General features: G+C 38.5%; 1 protein-coding gene across 4 annotated transcripts; it reads left to right on the forward strand.

Moving 5' to 3' along the window:
- Positions 1 to 76: 76 nt before the first annotated feature.
- BIVM (basic, immunoglobulin-like variable motif containing) lies at positions 77 to 14,723 on the forward strand. Of its 4 annotated transcripts, none has more exons than XM_063392397.1 (11): positions 77 to 220; positions 1,381 to 1,981; positions 2,886 to 3,012; positions 3,932 to 4,027; positions 4,110 to 4,214; positions 5,958 to 6,052; positions 7,230 to 7,362; positions 9,625 to 9,696; positions 10,540 to 10,623; positions 12,187 to 12,283; positions 13,221 to 14,723. In XM_063392397.1, exons 2-11 carry the CDS (start codon positions 1,492 to 1,494, stop codon positions 13,509 to 13,511), a joined length of 1,590 nt encoding a protein of 529 aa, XP_063248467.1. In that variant the 5' UTR covers positions 77 to 220; positions 1,381 to 1,491; the 3' UTR covers positions 13,512 to 14,723. The 4 variants fall into 4 exon arrangements, with proteins under 4 accessions (XP_063248467.1, XP_063248466.1, XP_063248469.1 ...); XM_063392396.1 differs by having other exon boundaries at positions 175 to 312; XM_063392398.1 differs by lacking the exon at positions 77 to 220 and adding an exon at positions 367 to 538.
- Positions 14,724 to 15,074: the final 351 nt, after the last annotated feature.

Raw genomic sequence — 15,074 nt, forward strand, 5'->3', positions numbered from 1 at the left:
TGGGGGGAGGGCGACCGAAGAGGCGCCACTCACGGCGCGGAGGCGCAGTCGCGGCCCAGCCGGGAGGTGCTCGCCACTGGTTCCTCGGAGACACCGTGAGGGCCGCAGCGGGAGCGCGGCCGCGGCCGCCGGGCAGCCCCGCGCTCCCCCGTCCCCGTGCGGCGGCGGGAGTTGGTGCGGGCCGGCGGCGGAGGAGGCGGGGGGCGGCGGGGGCGCGCAGGTGAGCGCGCGGCTGTGTCTGCTTCCGGCGCGCCCGCGTCCCCGCTCCGCCGCGGCCGGGGAGGCGACGCCGGCGAGCCCCGCTCCGCGCAGGTAACACGGGCCGGGACAGCCTGCCGCCCCCGCCGCCCCTCGCAGGCGCCCAGGCGGGGAGCGAGCCCACGGTCCCGGGAGGCCCCTTCCCCCAGCCCGCGGCTGTTCGCTCTGGAGCCGACTGGCGGCAGCGCGGGGGGAGGGGCGCGTGTTGGACGCGTCCCTGCGCTCCCGAGCGGAGCCCGGGCGGCCGGGGGAGGCCGGAGGCGCTGGCGGGGCGCTGCAGGTGCGGGGCAGCGGCTCGAAGCGGGTGTTGCAGGAGGCGGCTGCGGAGCGGAATTCCTGCCTCCCTCGCGCCAGGTTCCCATCTGCGGCGCGCGTCTGCAGACGTGCGAGCTGCAGGGATGACAGATAACACACGCGCTGTCAGCTTGCCCTTTAAAAATGATCGTTTCAAGCAAGCCAGCCAGCCGTCTAAACTGGTTTTTGGTAATTCTTAGCTGCCATAAACAAACCCTGTTTTTCTTTCTCACGTCTTGAAGAATAAGAGGCACGTAAAAATAAAAGGGAACCTTTAACAGCTATAGGAGGAAAGCACTGGAACAGATTGAGGGTGGTGTTGTCAATTTACAATCGATAGAGGCTATAGTTACTGTAATTGTATGCTTGAACTTCACTTGCAGCAGAAATTTGCAGGATTCAGCAGAATTAAGTGACCATAAATTTCTGTATGATGATTTATTAATTTCTAGAAATTATTCTGTACTCCACATTTACAGTGTGTTGTGACTGTAAGGAATATAAGAGAGCAACCACAATCAAGAACATGTAGAAAGCTTTTTTTTTAAATTTTTTTTATTATTTAATTTTTTTTATTTGTGTGCTGCTTTATAAGCGTCATTGCTTATTATGTCCTCATCATGATATCACTGGTGTATGCTGTTGGCACCTCACAGATTGTGAAAAGTGCTAATTGTAGAGTTCTAGAGTTGCTTAGGGAAAGACACCATGTGTGTTGTGGTATCTTGAAGGGTATTCAGCTTTTATTGGCTATGAGTTCAAGGATAAACTTTGTGTATATTTTATGTTGAATGAGAAACCTGTACTAACTTACCATTTTTTTTTCAGGTACCTCATTGATACCTTGCAAAGGCAATGGAGGCAATGATGAAAACCCTGTTGTAATTAAAACATAAAGAAAAGCTATTCTCCGCTGTGCAATACTCTTAGTATCATTCAATGCCTACTATTTCAGAAGATGAAAAAGAAAATGGTTCTGGAAATAATGGAAATACTGACAACACACCTGGGAAAGAATCCCCAGAAGCTTCTCTTCACGATGCCGTGAAGCCCTACTGCATGTCAGACACCTCCACTGCATCCTTGGTGTCTAGGGAAGATGGGCATTATCCATGGGGATGTCCTGTGACTCATACGAGGGAGAAGTTTTATACCATCTGCTCAGACTATGCTTTTTTAAACAGAGTAACATCTATTTGTAAAAGTCCAAGTGCTTCAGTTAGTGCCTGCCTATCAAGCAGTGCTGCCTTAAACGTTGGAAATAACACACCTAACTTACTCAGCGTTCAAACTGGTGCTTCAGAGATTATCTACAGTGAAGATGCTAACTTGGAAAGCCTGCCTGGGAATCTCGGAAAGCTTCCACTGGCATGGGAAATAGACAAATCAGAGTTCAATGGTGTGAACTCCAATCTGAAGAACAAAGCAGGTGAGCTGGTGAAGTTTTGATGTGAAAGGAAAAGGCTTCATGTTTCCAGCTTGTTGGAGAAGGGGGCTGGCCAGCACATATGTCCCATAAGGAAGTGCTATGGAAGAACCTGTGCTTCATTTCAAGGAACCTGCTCATTGGGACAGAAGAGAGTGAGAGAGGAAAGCATTAAAAGTCAAGTGTAACTGCCAGGGGAAGTAGATCCAAATCAAGGCTGACTTCTTAACTGTAGTATTTGGGGTGGTTTCTGGTATCCCTCCCAGCCTTCCCCCTGTGTTGTTGGAGTGTTTTTTTCCTTTTGTTTTAGTAGGACCTAGTATATTATGCATCTGGATATATAGCTTCAGAATGGGACAAAAATATTTCTGCTTTAGCACATGGCCCAACTCTCTATTTGCAGCTGTCACAGTGGCTCATGAAAAGGAGAAGACCTTGGGTGTATATTATTATTAATGGATTTGCATATAAGTTTTCATCAGAAACTGTAGCTGGTTGCAAGGTGGTGAAAAATAAGCATTTCATGATGTTCCCTGTGTACTTAATGTTAGGAGATGGGAGGTCCATGTTGGTCTGAGAGTCTATTTCTGGGATGGGTGATTTAATGCATTAGAATAATCAGATTGACTTATCTCTCTAAACAGTTGGGCAGGTCATCATTAATTCTGTTCATGATCTAAACACCGTGTTGTTTACAGAGCTAATGGAAGCTTTCAAAACCTGTTGACAATTTGGATTATGTATTTGAGCTTTCTCCTTTCAGTTAATGTTTAGTCCCAGTTTACACTTACTAACCAGTGTCTCTATTTGAGCTGCATGCTATTACTAAAAGTATTGAAGAAGAAAGCTGTGAATGGCAAACTAGACAATCATTTGATCTGGAATTTTTTCTGAATATTTTTTGCAGGCAGCATGAAGAAACAAGGGACAAAGAAAAAATCAGTGGATAAAAAAAGCAAGCAATACAGAGAGTGTCCTCAGCGTTCAGCTCTTGAAGACGTGAAGGAGAGAAAAGTGTTGGACCTTCGGAGATGGTAGTATTTCTGAATTCATTTATGAAGTTATGAATTTATGAACTATACTGACTATGTAGTTTCTCAGTAAACTCTGTTGCTAGTTACCTGATTTCAAACTTCTCAATAATGTCTTCATAGGTTTTTTTTTGATAGAAGTGTTTAGCATACACACTGTCTCATGCATTCTAGAAGCAAAATTAGAGCTTCCCTCCCATCTGTTGAGATTCTTAAAACATTTTGCTTTCTAAATATTCCTTTTTATTTTAGTAAAGGGAAAAACTTATGTGGGGATTCATTGCAAAACAATATTCTAGTTCAGTAGCATAGTCAGGCAAAAAGTTACCTTAAACATAGCACTGATATGTTTTACTTCTGATTTTACTTACTTCTGATTTGGGAAATACTTGATCAGAATCTGTCAGTTCTATACAACTATTGTAGTATTAATATAGCTCACTAAATTAATTTAGTTTAATGCATGTCTGGTGCTAACTTTGTCTGTGACACTAGAAAGTTAGAGTTAACCTAGGGAATCTGTGGCCCAGAATGATATTTGTTAGTAAATTGGCAGAGATGTGGTTTGCCACAAGTGCACGTGTTAGAAGATACTGAATAAAACCATGTTATATTAGTAGAGAGTCATATTTTCCTACAAGACCATTTGTACAGAACTCCCATGAGGCTGTTAGAAATTTGACTGATTTATATGAAATAGGGTGGTGGCATCTGGCAAAGAAATTGGTCAGTATATTTGCTTAATTTCTGCTTTTAAGGATACAGTTGTTTTGGGTTTTTTGTTTGCTTCTTTATTTTAATGCCAATGACATTCAGTATAATGTGACACTTTAGTGACATGGCACACAAAAAGGTAGTTCAGGTTTGTCATATATGTGAGTCAAGATTGTATTACTAATATGTTTGAGGTTTTTTGTTTAAGGTATTGTGTTAGCCGACCTCAGTACAAGACTTCCTGTGGAATTTCGTCCTTAGTGTCTTGCTGGAATTTCTTATACAGTACACTGGGAGCTGGAAGGTAAAGTCACATATAGATTGCTCTGCTTTGCCTCTAGAGGGTCAAAAATGTGTTTCTAATTACAACACTTTTTTTTTTTAAGTTTACCCCCCATCACTCAAGAAGAAGCCTTGCATATACTGGGCTTTCAGCCTCCATTTGAGGAGATTAGGTTTGGTCCCTTCACTGGAAATACAACTCTAATGAGGTATGTTTGGTTCTTTTGAGGCAGCTAAGAGATAGAACTTTTACAAATACAGTAGTAGTTCATTTACTTAAAAACAAAGTGGCTGACATGTTAATCCTCTTAAGTTTTAGAATAATGAAGCATACCTGAGTATTCTGACAATGAAACTTCTCAAAGAGTAGTTTGCACTGGCCATTTTGAATGGTGTGATATTGTTACACAGGTCAGGTCAATGTGAAATTCGATTTGAGTTTTGGTTCAGTTTGTGTAATGGTTAGATAATACTCTAATGAGTTTAGTCTTCTGGTTAGGAAACTTTCTCTTTACACTTTATTTTCCTGTTTTTGAAAATGCATGGTAAATGCTTGCTAATACCACTGATATGGCCTGAAAAGATGATTGATGCGCTATTAGTTTAATTTAAAATGTAATTTAAGAATTGAACATGAGATAGTACTGATCTTTGCTGCAATGGAGCTGTTTAGGAACAAAAACATGGGGCTGGAGTCACAGAACTCTTTGAAATTTTTTTATCACTTCTGCTTTGCTGTTTCCTGATATTTATAGGTTGAACCTAAATTCTTTGTACTTTTTTTTTTTTTTGGTATTAAATTAATGAGGCATTCTAGGATTAAACAGAACCAAGAAGCCTATTTTACTATTGTGCTGAATATTTTGACAGGGCTTTATTATGTTACCCTTTGGTGAGATTAAAAACTTTTGCAGTATTCTTTCTTGTTTCATGAGTTGCATTTGATTGGTTTTTTTTTTGGAGGGGGGCAATATATAGTATTTGGCTGATCCAGGATGGTGTTGGATTTGAAAATGTGGCAGCAGTCTATTCCATGTCCAGCATATTGGCTATATCATTGGAAAAGGTTGTGAAAATTTCCTTACCTGCTTAAGGAAATTCAGATCCAGGATTCGTATCTCTTCACGAGTGTGTCAGTGTATAGCAACTCTTATAGACCAAGCTGATGTAATGTTGTGTCTCCTTGTGTCAACAGTCTATACAGAGAGAAGTTAATTTGTTCTTTGATTTCCCCTGTGAGCATCCTTTATGCAGCAGAGAAGTTGGCCATCTTTTTGTTTTTTTCTTTTTTTTCCTGCTTGGTCCAATAATTTTAAAGTACTTTGAAACAGGAGAGCTGGGAGCCAGCCCCATTACCCAACATAGCTTTCTGATTGAGGTATTATCTTCAAACGTGTGAATTCGAATCTTCTAATGTGGAGAAATTGCTGGCCTGTCCTCACTTAGTGCTGCTGTGAGGAGTTGCAGTATGAGGCTCCTGTAATGCTCAGGCTTTGGAAAGTTTAGGTGAGAGAAACCCAACAGAATAAGCAGAAAGTGTCACTTGAAGGGGCCCTTCTGGTATCTTAGATTTGATTTATGTACCCTACAAATCACGGTTGAAGTTTGGCACCTCAGAATTTGTGTGTCTTTCTAAAGGCTGAGTAATTGAACATTAGAGGTGGCTGGGCTAAATACAATAGGACCAACATTTCACATCCAGGCCTTTGATGGATCTATGTCAAGTCTGGAAAAGCAGAATGAAGGAAAAGGCTCCTTGTATTTATTTCTCTGTCTGGGATATGTTAAGATTTGTATTTGGGGCTGTGGTCATCTACAATCTAAATATTAGTGAGGTAGATATTTACTAGCACACCAAGACTTTTTCCTAAACTGTCAAAGCACAGGAAAAGAGTGAAAAAATACGTTTAATAACTCTTGAGTTACTACAATCTTTAAGCTTATTGTTTCAGATGGTTTAGGCAAATAAATGACCACTTCCATATCAAGGGATGCTCATACGTTCTGTATAAACCTCATGGGAAGAACAAGACAGCTGGAGAAACTGGTACGTAGCTAATCCTAAAGCATTCATCTTACAGTGTATAAACTGAAAAATCCTGCAGTGTGTAGCATTTGACAGGACAAAGTCTGTAAGTAGTACTTCTAGTCTGAGATAAGGTATCAAACAGCTCCAAGTTGGCTGACTTTTCTGCTTTTACTTTTTCTCTTATTTAGCTAAAATTTTAATTTATACTTTTATGATGATAAAATACATTGCATGCTATATATTCTGCTGTCACAGAATTGGAATTTTAAGGTATCCAGACAAACATTGCATTTCCAGTTCTGCATTGGTGTGTGGGAAGATTTGTTTGCTGTCATCTGGAGGGAGAACAAAAAGTATTAGTCCTTACTTAATGTTTTATGCTTTTTAAAAACACAATTTTAAAGGCAATGAACTTGCCTGTTCTGCCTGACTGTAGCTAACATCTTTCTGTAAAGTTAGGCGATTATTCTTAATTAGCTTAAGAAGCTGCATTTTTGTCTCTGTTTTAGGTGTGCTATTTAAAAAATTTTACTTTCACGCACAGTTTACTAGCCTTTGGTATAGTCTGGGTAATTACTTTCTAACTGAAAGGTCCTTTAAAAGCCCAAATCAATCTGAAAAATTTTAGAGATCATTAAAACGGATTTTTTTTTCTTGGTATCCCAGTTGAAAATTGTTATATTTCAGTGCCTCTTCTAGTCTTCTCCTGAAACTGAGCACTGTGGTCACATTATAAATCATTTCATGCCCCTATGTGTTCCTGAGACCAGGAAGCTCCAAAAAGCTCATGATACCAAATGTTTGAATGTTCTCAGTGGTTTAAGTAGTTTCTTAATGTGTGCCACATCTGACTTAGGGTAGTTGGGTCTGCATTCTGTTGCAGTGTGTATTTCCTAGGTTAAGAGATACTTTTGGTTCTTTTTCTAAATTTGATTTTGATCTAAACACAAAGCATAGTTTATAATGCATTTCCCTGGCACAGACTGTGCAGCAGATAGTATTTAATTTCCTGCCTGGTACAAAAAAGTAATAAGTTTGATATCAAAAGTGTACTTTGTGCATGCCTTTCAGGTCATGCCCTCCCACTTAAAAAGCAGTATAACTACTTTGGTGTCAAATAGGAATTTTTTTTTCTGCTGAACATGTTACTCAGGATCCAAAGTACCTTGGCCTGTAACCTGATCTTCCTTTTTAGCTGCAGGGGCCCTTGCAAAGCTAACACGAGGACTGAAAGATGAATCAATGGCCTACATCTACCATTGCCAAAACCATTATTTTTGCCCAATTGGATTTGAAGCAACCCCAGTAAAAGCTAGTAAAGCCTACAGGTAAGATACTGTGTTTATGTTTATCTGTGTTCATGCTTATTTTCGTGGAAGAAACATATAAAAAATTTACTTTTTTACATTTTTTTACTTTTTTTACATTTTTCTCCATAAATAACATTTCAGTTTGTGTCATATAGGCATCTGTCTGAGCTAGAAAAACACTACAGTGTGCTTTGAAAGGACTGACTTAAAATGAAACATAACTAAACAGACAACATTGAGAGAACTTAAAAGAGAAAACTGTAAGTGGTATTAAGAAATTGTTTGTTTAAAGACCCTCTAGCCAGATAAAGAGAAGGTAGTTATTTTATATAAGGCAAATGAAAGTAACTAATCTGAAAAATAAAAACCTATGGGCTGAAAAAGGCCGAGGAGGGGGGATGTTTAAGGCAAAACTAAAAAAAAAAAGCTGATTATGGGGAGAGTGTGTTCCTAGAGAGCTTGGAAGAGAAAGCAAAAGAAGTGTGTGTATGTTGCAGTTTTCCTTTATAAACTAGAAGCAAAAAGTCTACAGTGATAGTAATCCTTCATGAGGTGGATGTGATGAAATTTACATTTAGAAACCAGTGCTTGTGTTTGGCAGGAGCAGGGGTTTTGTAGGTGTCACAGGATGGTGGTTATGTACTTTTTTTTGCATTAATGTTGACTAATAATGGTGATGGTAAACTCCAACTACTGGCATGTAAGGCATAGAAAAGTAAAGATATATGAGTGATTTGTTACCAGGAATTGGGAGTGTATGTGGGGAGAAAAGCTTGAAGAGATCTTTGGGCTATAACATTAGGTTTGGCTTTTTTTTTAACAATGCTTGAAATGCTGGAGTTCTTCTATAAGCTTAATATGCCAGTTGTTTTAGAATAAAAATACACTTCCCTTTATAACAATTTCAGATTTGTCAGTGACACTACTAGGATAATATAATGCAATAGTTGATATAGTTTTCAACTAAATACAAAATTTTAAAAAATGATAATAGCATTAATATTCATATGGAATTTGGGGAGAGTCTTGCATTAAACCCAGAAATTTTAACTTGGAAAATATTAATTCTTGGGACTTGTATTAGCTATTGTAAGGCATTTACCTTGCTGCTCGATGTAGAGTGCTATCAATAGTAGAGTACTCTCTGCACTCTCTTGAAGAGAGCAGTTTGTTTTACCTCATTCACCAAATCGTATTAAGCTGTTTTTCCTCTCTCAAAGTACTTGCAAACATGGTATGTATTAAAGAATTCAGTTGGACTTTCTTGATGTTCAGCCATTGGTCAGTATTTATTAGTATTGTTATAGAGCGTAAGTAGCCAATCCCTGAGAAAATCAGCAGGTACCAGTATTGTGGAATGCTAAACAGGAAAAAGCGTAGGTCACTAGTGTAAGGTGAACTTCTGGCTATTGGTTGCTAAGCAGTCTGACTTTGACTTTGTTGAAGAGAAATAGAGAATGCCAGCTCTACTTTTGGAGTTCAAAATGGTCATTCATAATCATCTGAATCTACATGGTTCCCAGTGTGAAGCTTATGATAGGGTTAATGAAAGCTTATAAGAACAAAAGAATACAGTTTTTTATTGACACTGAGTTCACTGACTTGCCAGGTTTGTGAGAAGAGTGTAAAAAATATGCCCAAAGTAGAAATCCAACACATCAGTCTACATGAGTTTACCAACGTGTTAATCACTTACTTTCTCAATCAGTTAGGAAGAATCTGCACTAGAAGATCAAAGTAAAAAAAAACCAAGTTTACTAAATCAAACATACAATCTGAGAAATGATATGGTTCAGTGTTTGGAAACATAACATATCTCTTAACTAGTTTATGTTTATATTGTTTAGTAATGACTGAGAACAAGACTTTCATTCTTTACCCATGGCTGAAATGGATTCTTAGTCACTAGTGATGTTACTTAAGTCAGTTTTAGCTTTCTTTCTTAACAACAGTTCTCTTTTAACAATATTAACGTGAAATCATAAGTTCAAGAAGCTTTGACAGCCTTTACTTTAGGCTGGAGGTCAGACCAGATGAGCATCCTGTTTGTATTTTCTGATCCTACTGAGGGGAAAAAAATAGTTTTGCTTTCAGAAGCACTGCCAGTAAATTCTGGAGCGGTTCTTGTTTACCTGTTTTTGCACTCTGCTTACAAAGGAAAGTTTTTATTTAAAAATCAAGCTAAGAACATTTGAGGTCCCAAAAGAAAGGGTGATAGGTTGCTAGGCTGAGTTTAGAGACAGTTCTTAGGTCACCCACAGACTTCCTGTATGATCTTAGGTTGCTGGATTTGGACTCGGGAGACCTGGGTTCAGTTCCCAGTTCAACCACAGACTTCCAATGTGACTTTAGGTAAGTCAATCTGTCCTGTGTCTTGGTTTCCCATCTTTGCACTGATGGAGTCCATTGTTATTTTACAGGGAATTCTTTGTAAGTAAACAAATTGTTCTAAGCAATAAGGCCATTGGCTGTCTAAAACCCTAGGCACAAAAATGTCAGGTTTTGTCACAGTTGAAACTGATGTAGTTTTTCATGAGATAATTATACACAGGAAGTCCCAGAGCAGTCCTGTGTATCTCATCAGTTCCACCCTAATACCTGTCAAAAATTTTCCTTGACAAGGTTACTGCAAGCTTTGAGCTTCTTGGAAGTTGATTGCAAAGTAGTATTAATTCAAAGATTTGGATTTTAGTGTCTGGTATTGCCTGTTTAGAAGGAAGCATTTGAAGTTGCCAGTTTTGTTCTTACAGGTTACCCTACAGCTCTTAGTCAGCTGAGGTATAGTTTAAAAATAGTGGAGAGGACTCTTTCCATGACTGTTAGACGTCACAGAAGGAGGAAGCTGTACCACTTCAGCGTGGCTTTCCACAACTCTTATTTCTGTTGTTTCCTATATATTTGTATTTACATTGTGTACCAGACTGTCTTTCATCCAAATAAAACTGCTTTAAGTGAAAATCTGTTTTCCTCCCAAAAAATGTGTAGTAGCATCCCCAAGGTTTACTTTCAGGCCTTGTGAAACTAAAGGTTCCCTGTATGCAATTGCAAACACTATAGCACAGGGGCTGATTTTTAGTTTGGCTGAGGAAACAATTTAAAATGTTAGAAAATCCTAAATAGAACAAGAAACTGTTAATATCTTTCTTTTTAGTATGCACAATAAATCTTACTAAGATTGTATCTTCTATTGAACAGAGGTCGTGTCTTGCAGCAAGAGGTAGAATATTGGATCTTAATTGGAGAGCCCAGCAGAAAGCATCCAACAATACACTGTAAAAGGTATGTTACTTGGTAAGAATGTGAAACAATGTTTTCTTTCAAAACAGTTTGTAGTTCTCTGCTCAGAGTCACCCAGTGACTGTTCTTTTAAATGAATATATACATGTGTATCTAATAGAAGCAGATGCTGCTTCAGTGAGAAGCTCTGTGGTTTGACCTCAAGGCTGGCTCTGAAGTTTTGTATCACCGGTCAGAACATATGTGCGCTGCTGAGAGCCAAAGCTCGTATCTTTTTTTTGAGTGTGACACAGCTCATATTAGTCAGGAAGAAAAGGCACCTCAACTGTCTGCTGTTGTGCCAGTTGTGACTTACAGACTGCATGGTGTTGGGGGATTTTAACTGGATCTGAGGACATCCAGAGGCTGTGTCTGGGCTGTGCACAGGATATTCTGCTGCTGCAGACATCTCCTAGCTTGGGTGCAGGTGCAGCCTGTACTCTGTTTTGTTGTTTGCTTGTCTGTGCATTCAGACAGTACATTTATGATGAGGTTTGACTCAAAGTTGGTGTCTAAACTAGACATACAGACTAGGAGAACTAGAGGGTGCTGTGCAGAAATATAATGGATTAATTACATTTAATTTGTTTTTTTTGTCAGTGATGTGACCTTGTCAATAACTGCAAATACCTGGGTGTTTTGGACTATGATATTAGCTATGAGTGCAACAAAATTAAAATCACATTATGCATCTGATTACTGAGAAATGGCATATTGTAGGTGCTTAGGGTAGAACTTTGCTTGTGGTATATTAGCTACAAATGGCGCAGGAAAAGGTTTCTGAATATATAATAAAACCCTTTGTAATACTAATTTTGATTGTGGAGACATTCTTCCTCCTGCGGCACTCCCAGTGAGAGCTGGTAGAAAGTTCTGTGCTTAAGGAAAGAGGGCAAACGTTGGAGTAGAAATGCATTTTCTGAACTTGGAGGGTGGTGTTAGAGCAAAACAGTTAGTTAGACATTGATAGAAATGAAAATGTGATGTGCAGGTTTAAAGAGGTCAGGAATATGAAATTACTTGTTTCAGTTGGGCTGGAAGGAATTTTGAATCTTTGAAAAGCTGAGTGAATGGGGAGTTATTGAATTTATAGTTTAGAATTAAAAAAATGGAGGAGTAAGTTATGATGAGAGCTGTCTGGTAAAAGCACATTTAGTGTGTGAAAGAAACTAAGGAACTGAACAAAATAATACAAAAGGGGTAGGAGAGGTTTAAATAAAAAAGAGTAACGTTTCTCCTTGCCTAAACCACAATTTTCTTCTTTCTTTCCCAAACTCATGAATTGGTAAGCGTGAGGAATGTAACTATGACTCATGATGTTCTTACTCATTTTGGAAGGTGTTTCCCAAGAGCAGGAATAATCATTGTGAGTGCTTTGATTAAAAGCGACACTTTTACATTGATGTCTCTAATACTGAGGCTTTTGTAACTTTACACATTCATTCATCTCTCAATCCCTGATAAGACTGTTTAAAGCTACCGGTCTGTATTTGCATGTGTGTGTGTGTCTTCATGCTGCTGAGGTTTCATAAATATCAGCTGAGTAGTAATGATTTTCTTCTGTAGGTGGACAGATATTGTCACTGACCTAAACACTCAAAATCCAGAATATCTAGATATTCGACACCTAGAGAGAGGATTGCAACATCGAAAAACAAAGAAGGTAAGGTAAACTCACTAAGATGGTAGGTTTTTGCAAACTTACTCATACTTCACCAGTGTAAGATACCTTCACTCAAGGAATTTGTTCTGTTGTGAAGTGTTACTGGAGACAAAAGTATTATGTGGGTTTTGGCATATCAAAGGAATTTAGATTTACTTGCTGGACAAGATATAAATCATCAATATGCTAGGATGAGCAAGGATATCTGTGTATACAGAATGTGTTTGGTCAGAATATTTAAGTTTGTTGATTTAAAATGCAGCTGCAGCAAGTATAAAAATGCTCTGCAGACAAATTACAGACCCTTGAAGGTGTGACCCTCCAACAACATTGAAGTGGGAAAGAAAGCACAATTGAGTAGGATCAGGCATAAAAGAATGTGTATGTCCCCCTTGTGTGGAGTTACTGTCAATACATGTGGCTTTCTTTCCTGTAGATAGGGCTGTCTCTCATGGGTGGAGGATGTATTTGTGATTTGCAGATGGAAAGTCTGTGATAAATAATAGACTGAAGAGATGATTTCAGATGTGAAGACCCTATGGAAGACTATGTCAACAAGATGAGAATGGACCAGAACAGTTAATTGCTGAGAAGGTAGCTAGAAAGTAAAAAAAGACTAGCAGAAGATAAGTGATACTGGCCCATGAAGGGTAAAATGAATAGATTAAAAAGATCTAAAAAACAAACCAAAAAAAGCAGTAATTGAATCTGAGAAACAATCAGAACTTATTGATGCAAGTTGTATATTTCTGTATATGGTTTTGTGGTGTTTTGTTGTTTGTTGTTATTTTTTTCCTGGTTTGTATGTCGTAGTACTTCTTGTTTTCTTTTTGAAAGTATTGTGTTACTTGCCAAAATGTTGATGTCCAATATCTGTGTATGTTAGAAATGTGCCTGTGGAGTGTATTTAACAAAAAACCTGTTTTACTTTGATTAGGTTGGAGGAAATCTTCATTGCATCATTGCCTTTCAGAGACTCAACTGGCAAAGATTTGGTCCTTGGAATTTTCCATTTGGAAATGTTAGACAGAATAAACAATCCCAAACACAGGGACAAGGAATTTCCAAATCTGAAAGTGAAGATAATATATCTAAGAAACAACACGGGCGACTGGGTCGATCTTTCAGTGCTAGCTTTCATCAAGAATCTACGTGGAAGAAATCTAATCTTCGGGAGAGGAGGAACAGTGGATATCAGAGTTATAATGATTATGATGGAAATGATTAAAATTAACTTTAGATGATAGAGTTAATATATTAAAGTTAGTTTTAATCAAAACATATTAGGGATTTATTAGTCCTAAAAACATAAGAATAGAAATTATGGTATAAGATAAAGCTTCATAATTATTAAACAAATATGTTGATATGGCTGGAATAGATGAGGTCTGATGTATAAAGTGACAGATAAGCACAGATTATTGTAATTTTGCAATCAAAGGTGAATATGATAGCAAAATCAATAATTTCTTTTGAAATAATTGTACTGTGTCCTGATATGTGAAAACAAAAGAGCAGGTGGAAATCAGTCAATGTAATAAACAGATTTCATTGAAAATGTTTATTGTTCAAAAGCATGAAAAATTATGGTATGACATTATAAAAAAGGGTTATTCTGCAAATGGTGTAAGGATAAAAGTAAACATTGCCATTGTTTTTAGCACTTCATTTTAGTAAGGCTGCCCATATCCAGTGCAAATGAAAAAGAAAAAAGATCATATAGGTTAGAAAGCCTTGTTGGATTTACAAAGAGAATGTACATTCTCCACTTAAATTCCATTTAACTTCTGTCAGTCAGATAATCATATCTTGTCAAGCAGGTCTCAGTTTCTTTTCCTTTATCTGGTTGCCTGTTTGTGACTCTGAGGAATCACCTGTTTGAAGATGGAACTTTTCTGTTACTTTTGCTCTCTGGGTGAAGTGGCTGAATTCTCTACCCGGGAGCCTCCTGAGAGCACGGACTCACTAAACACAAGCTTATCAAATTCAGTATTAAAAGCTGCATTTACCAATAGCCAAATGAGCTAGCTGAACACTGTGTTCTGTTGGCAGTTATTTTCCTTGTTCAGTCTTAAAATCTCTGTCCTTTTCCTGCTGCTCTTTTCATTTTGTGTGAAGGGGATGCAAGTGCTGTAAACTGCTGGCAGCCCCAGTGATATACCTCTCAGCCAGCACACAATTCAAGCTTTTTCAGGTGTCCCAGGTGTAGTCTTCTTTTTCCTTTTTCTTTTTTTCTTTCCCTGATAAATCCAGTTGTTTGCCCAAAAACATCTCAACAGTTGTATTGTTCTGTGTACAAATGTTCATTTCATACCTGCTCAAGGATTAATTTTTTTACATAATTGTCATGGAATGCAGGGGTTTTGTAGGTTGCTGCTTTTGTTAACCAAAAAATGGGAGACTTTTAGACTTTTGTTCATTCAATAAAATTTGTTTTCTATCTTGTTTGCTTTTCATTTGTCTTGGAAATGATGGCCTTGCATTTAGTGAAGGTCTTCAGCAAAGTAGGCAGGTGACATCAGAGCTGCAACTACTGCTTAACAAAGTAGGTAGGATCTCTTGGATCATAAAAAGTGCTTGGTGCAATCACTGTGACTTCTACTATTTAATTTCTCAAATCATGACTGGAGAAAACCCATAGGTTTTGAAATTTTGTTTTCCAGATGAGCTCTTTTTTCAGACCCTGTTTTTGTGGGCTGAGTTTGAGCTGAGGGCTCAGCTTTGTTTAGAATGCTTGAGCTGTGTTCTTGAGGGGATGTAGGACTCACATGGCCAGAGTTACATGTGTGTC

This window comes from Prinia subflava, chromosome 3, assembly GCF_021018805.1.
Source record: "Prinia subflava isolate CZ2003 ecotype Zambia chromosome 3, Cam_Psub_1.2, whole genome shotgun sequence".
NCBI classification, from domain to species: domain Eukaryota; kingdom Metazoa; phylum Chordata; class Aves; order Passeriformes; family Cisticolidae; genus Prinia; species Prinia subflava.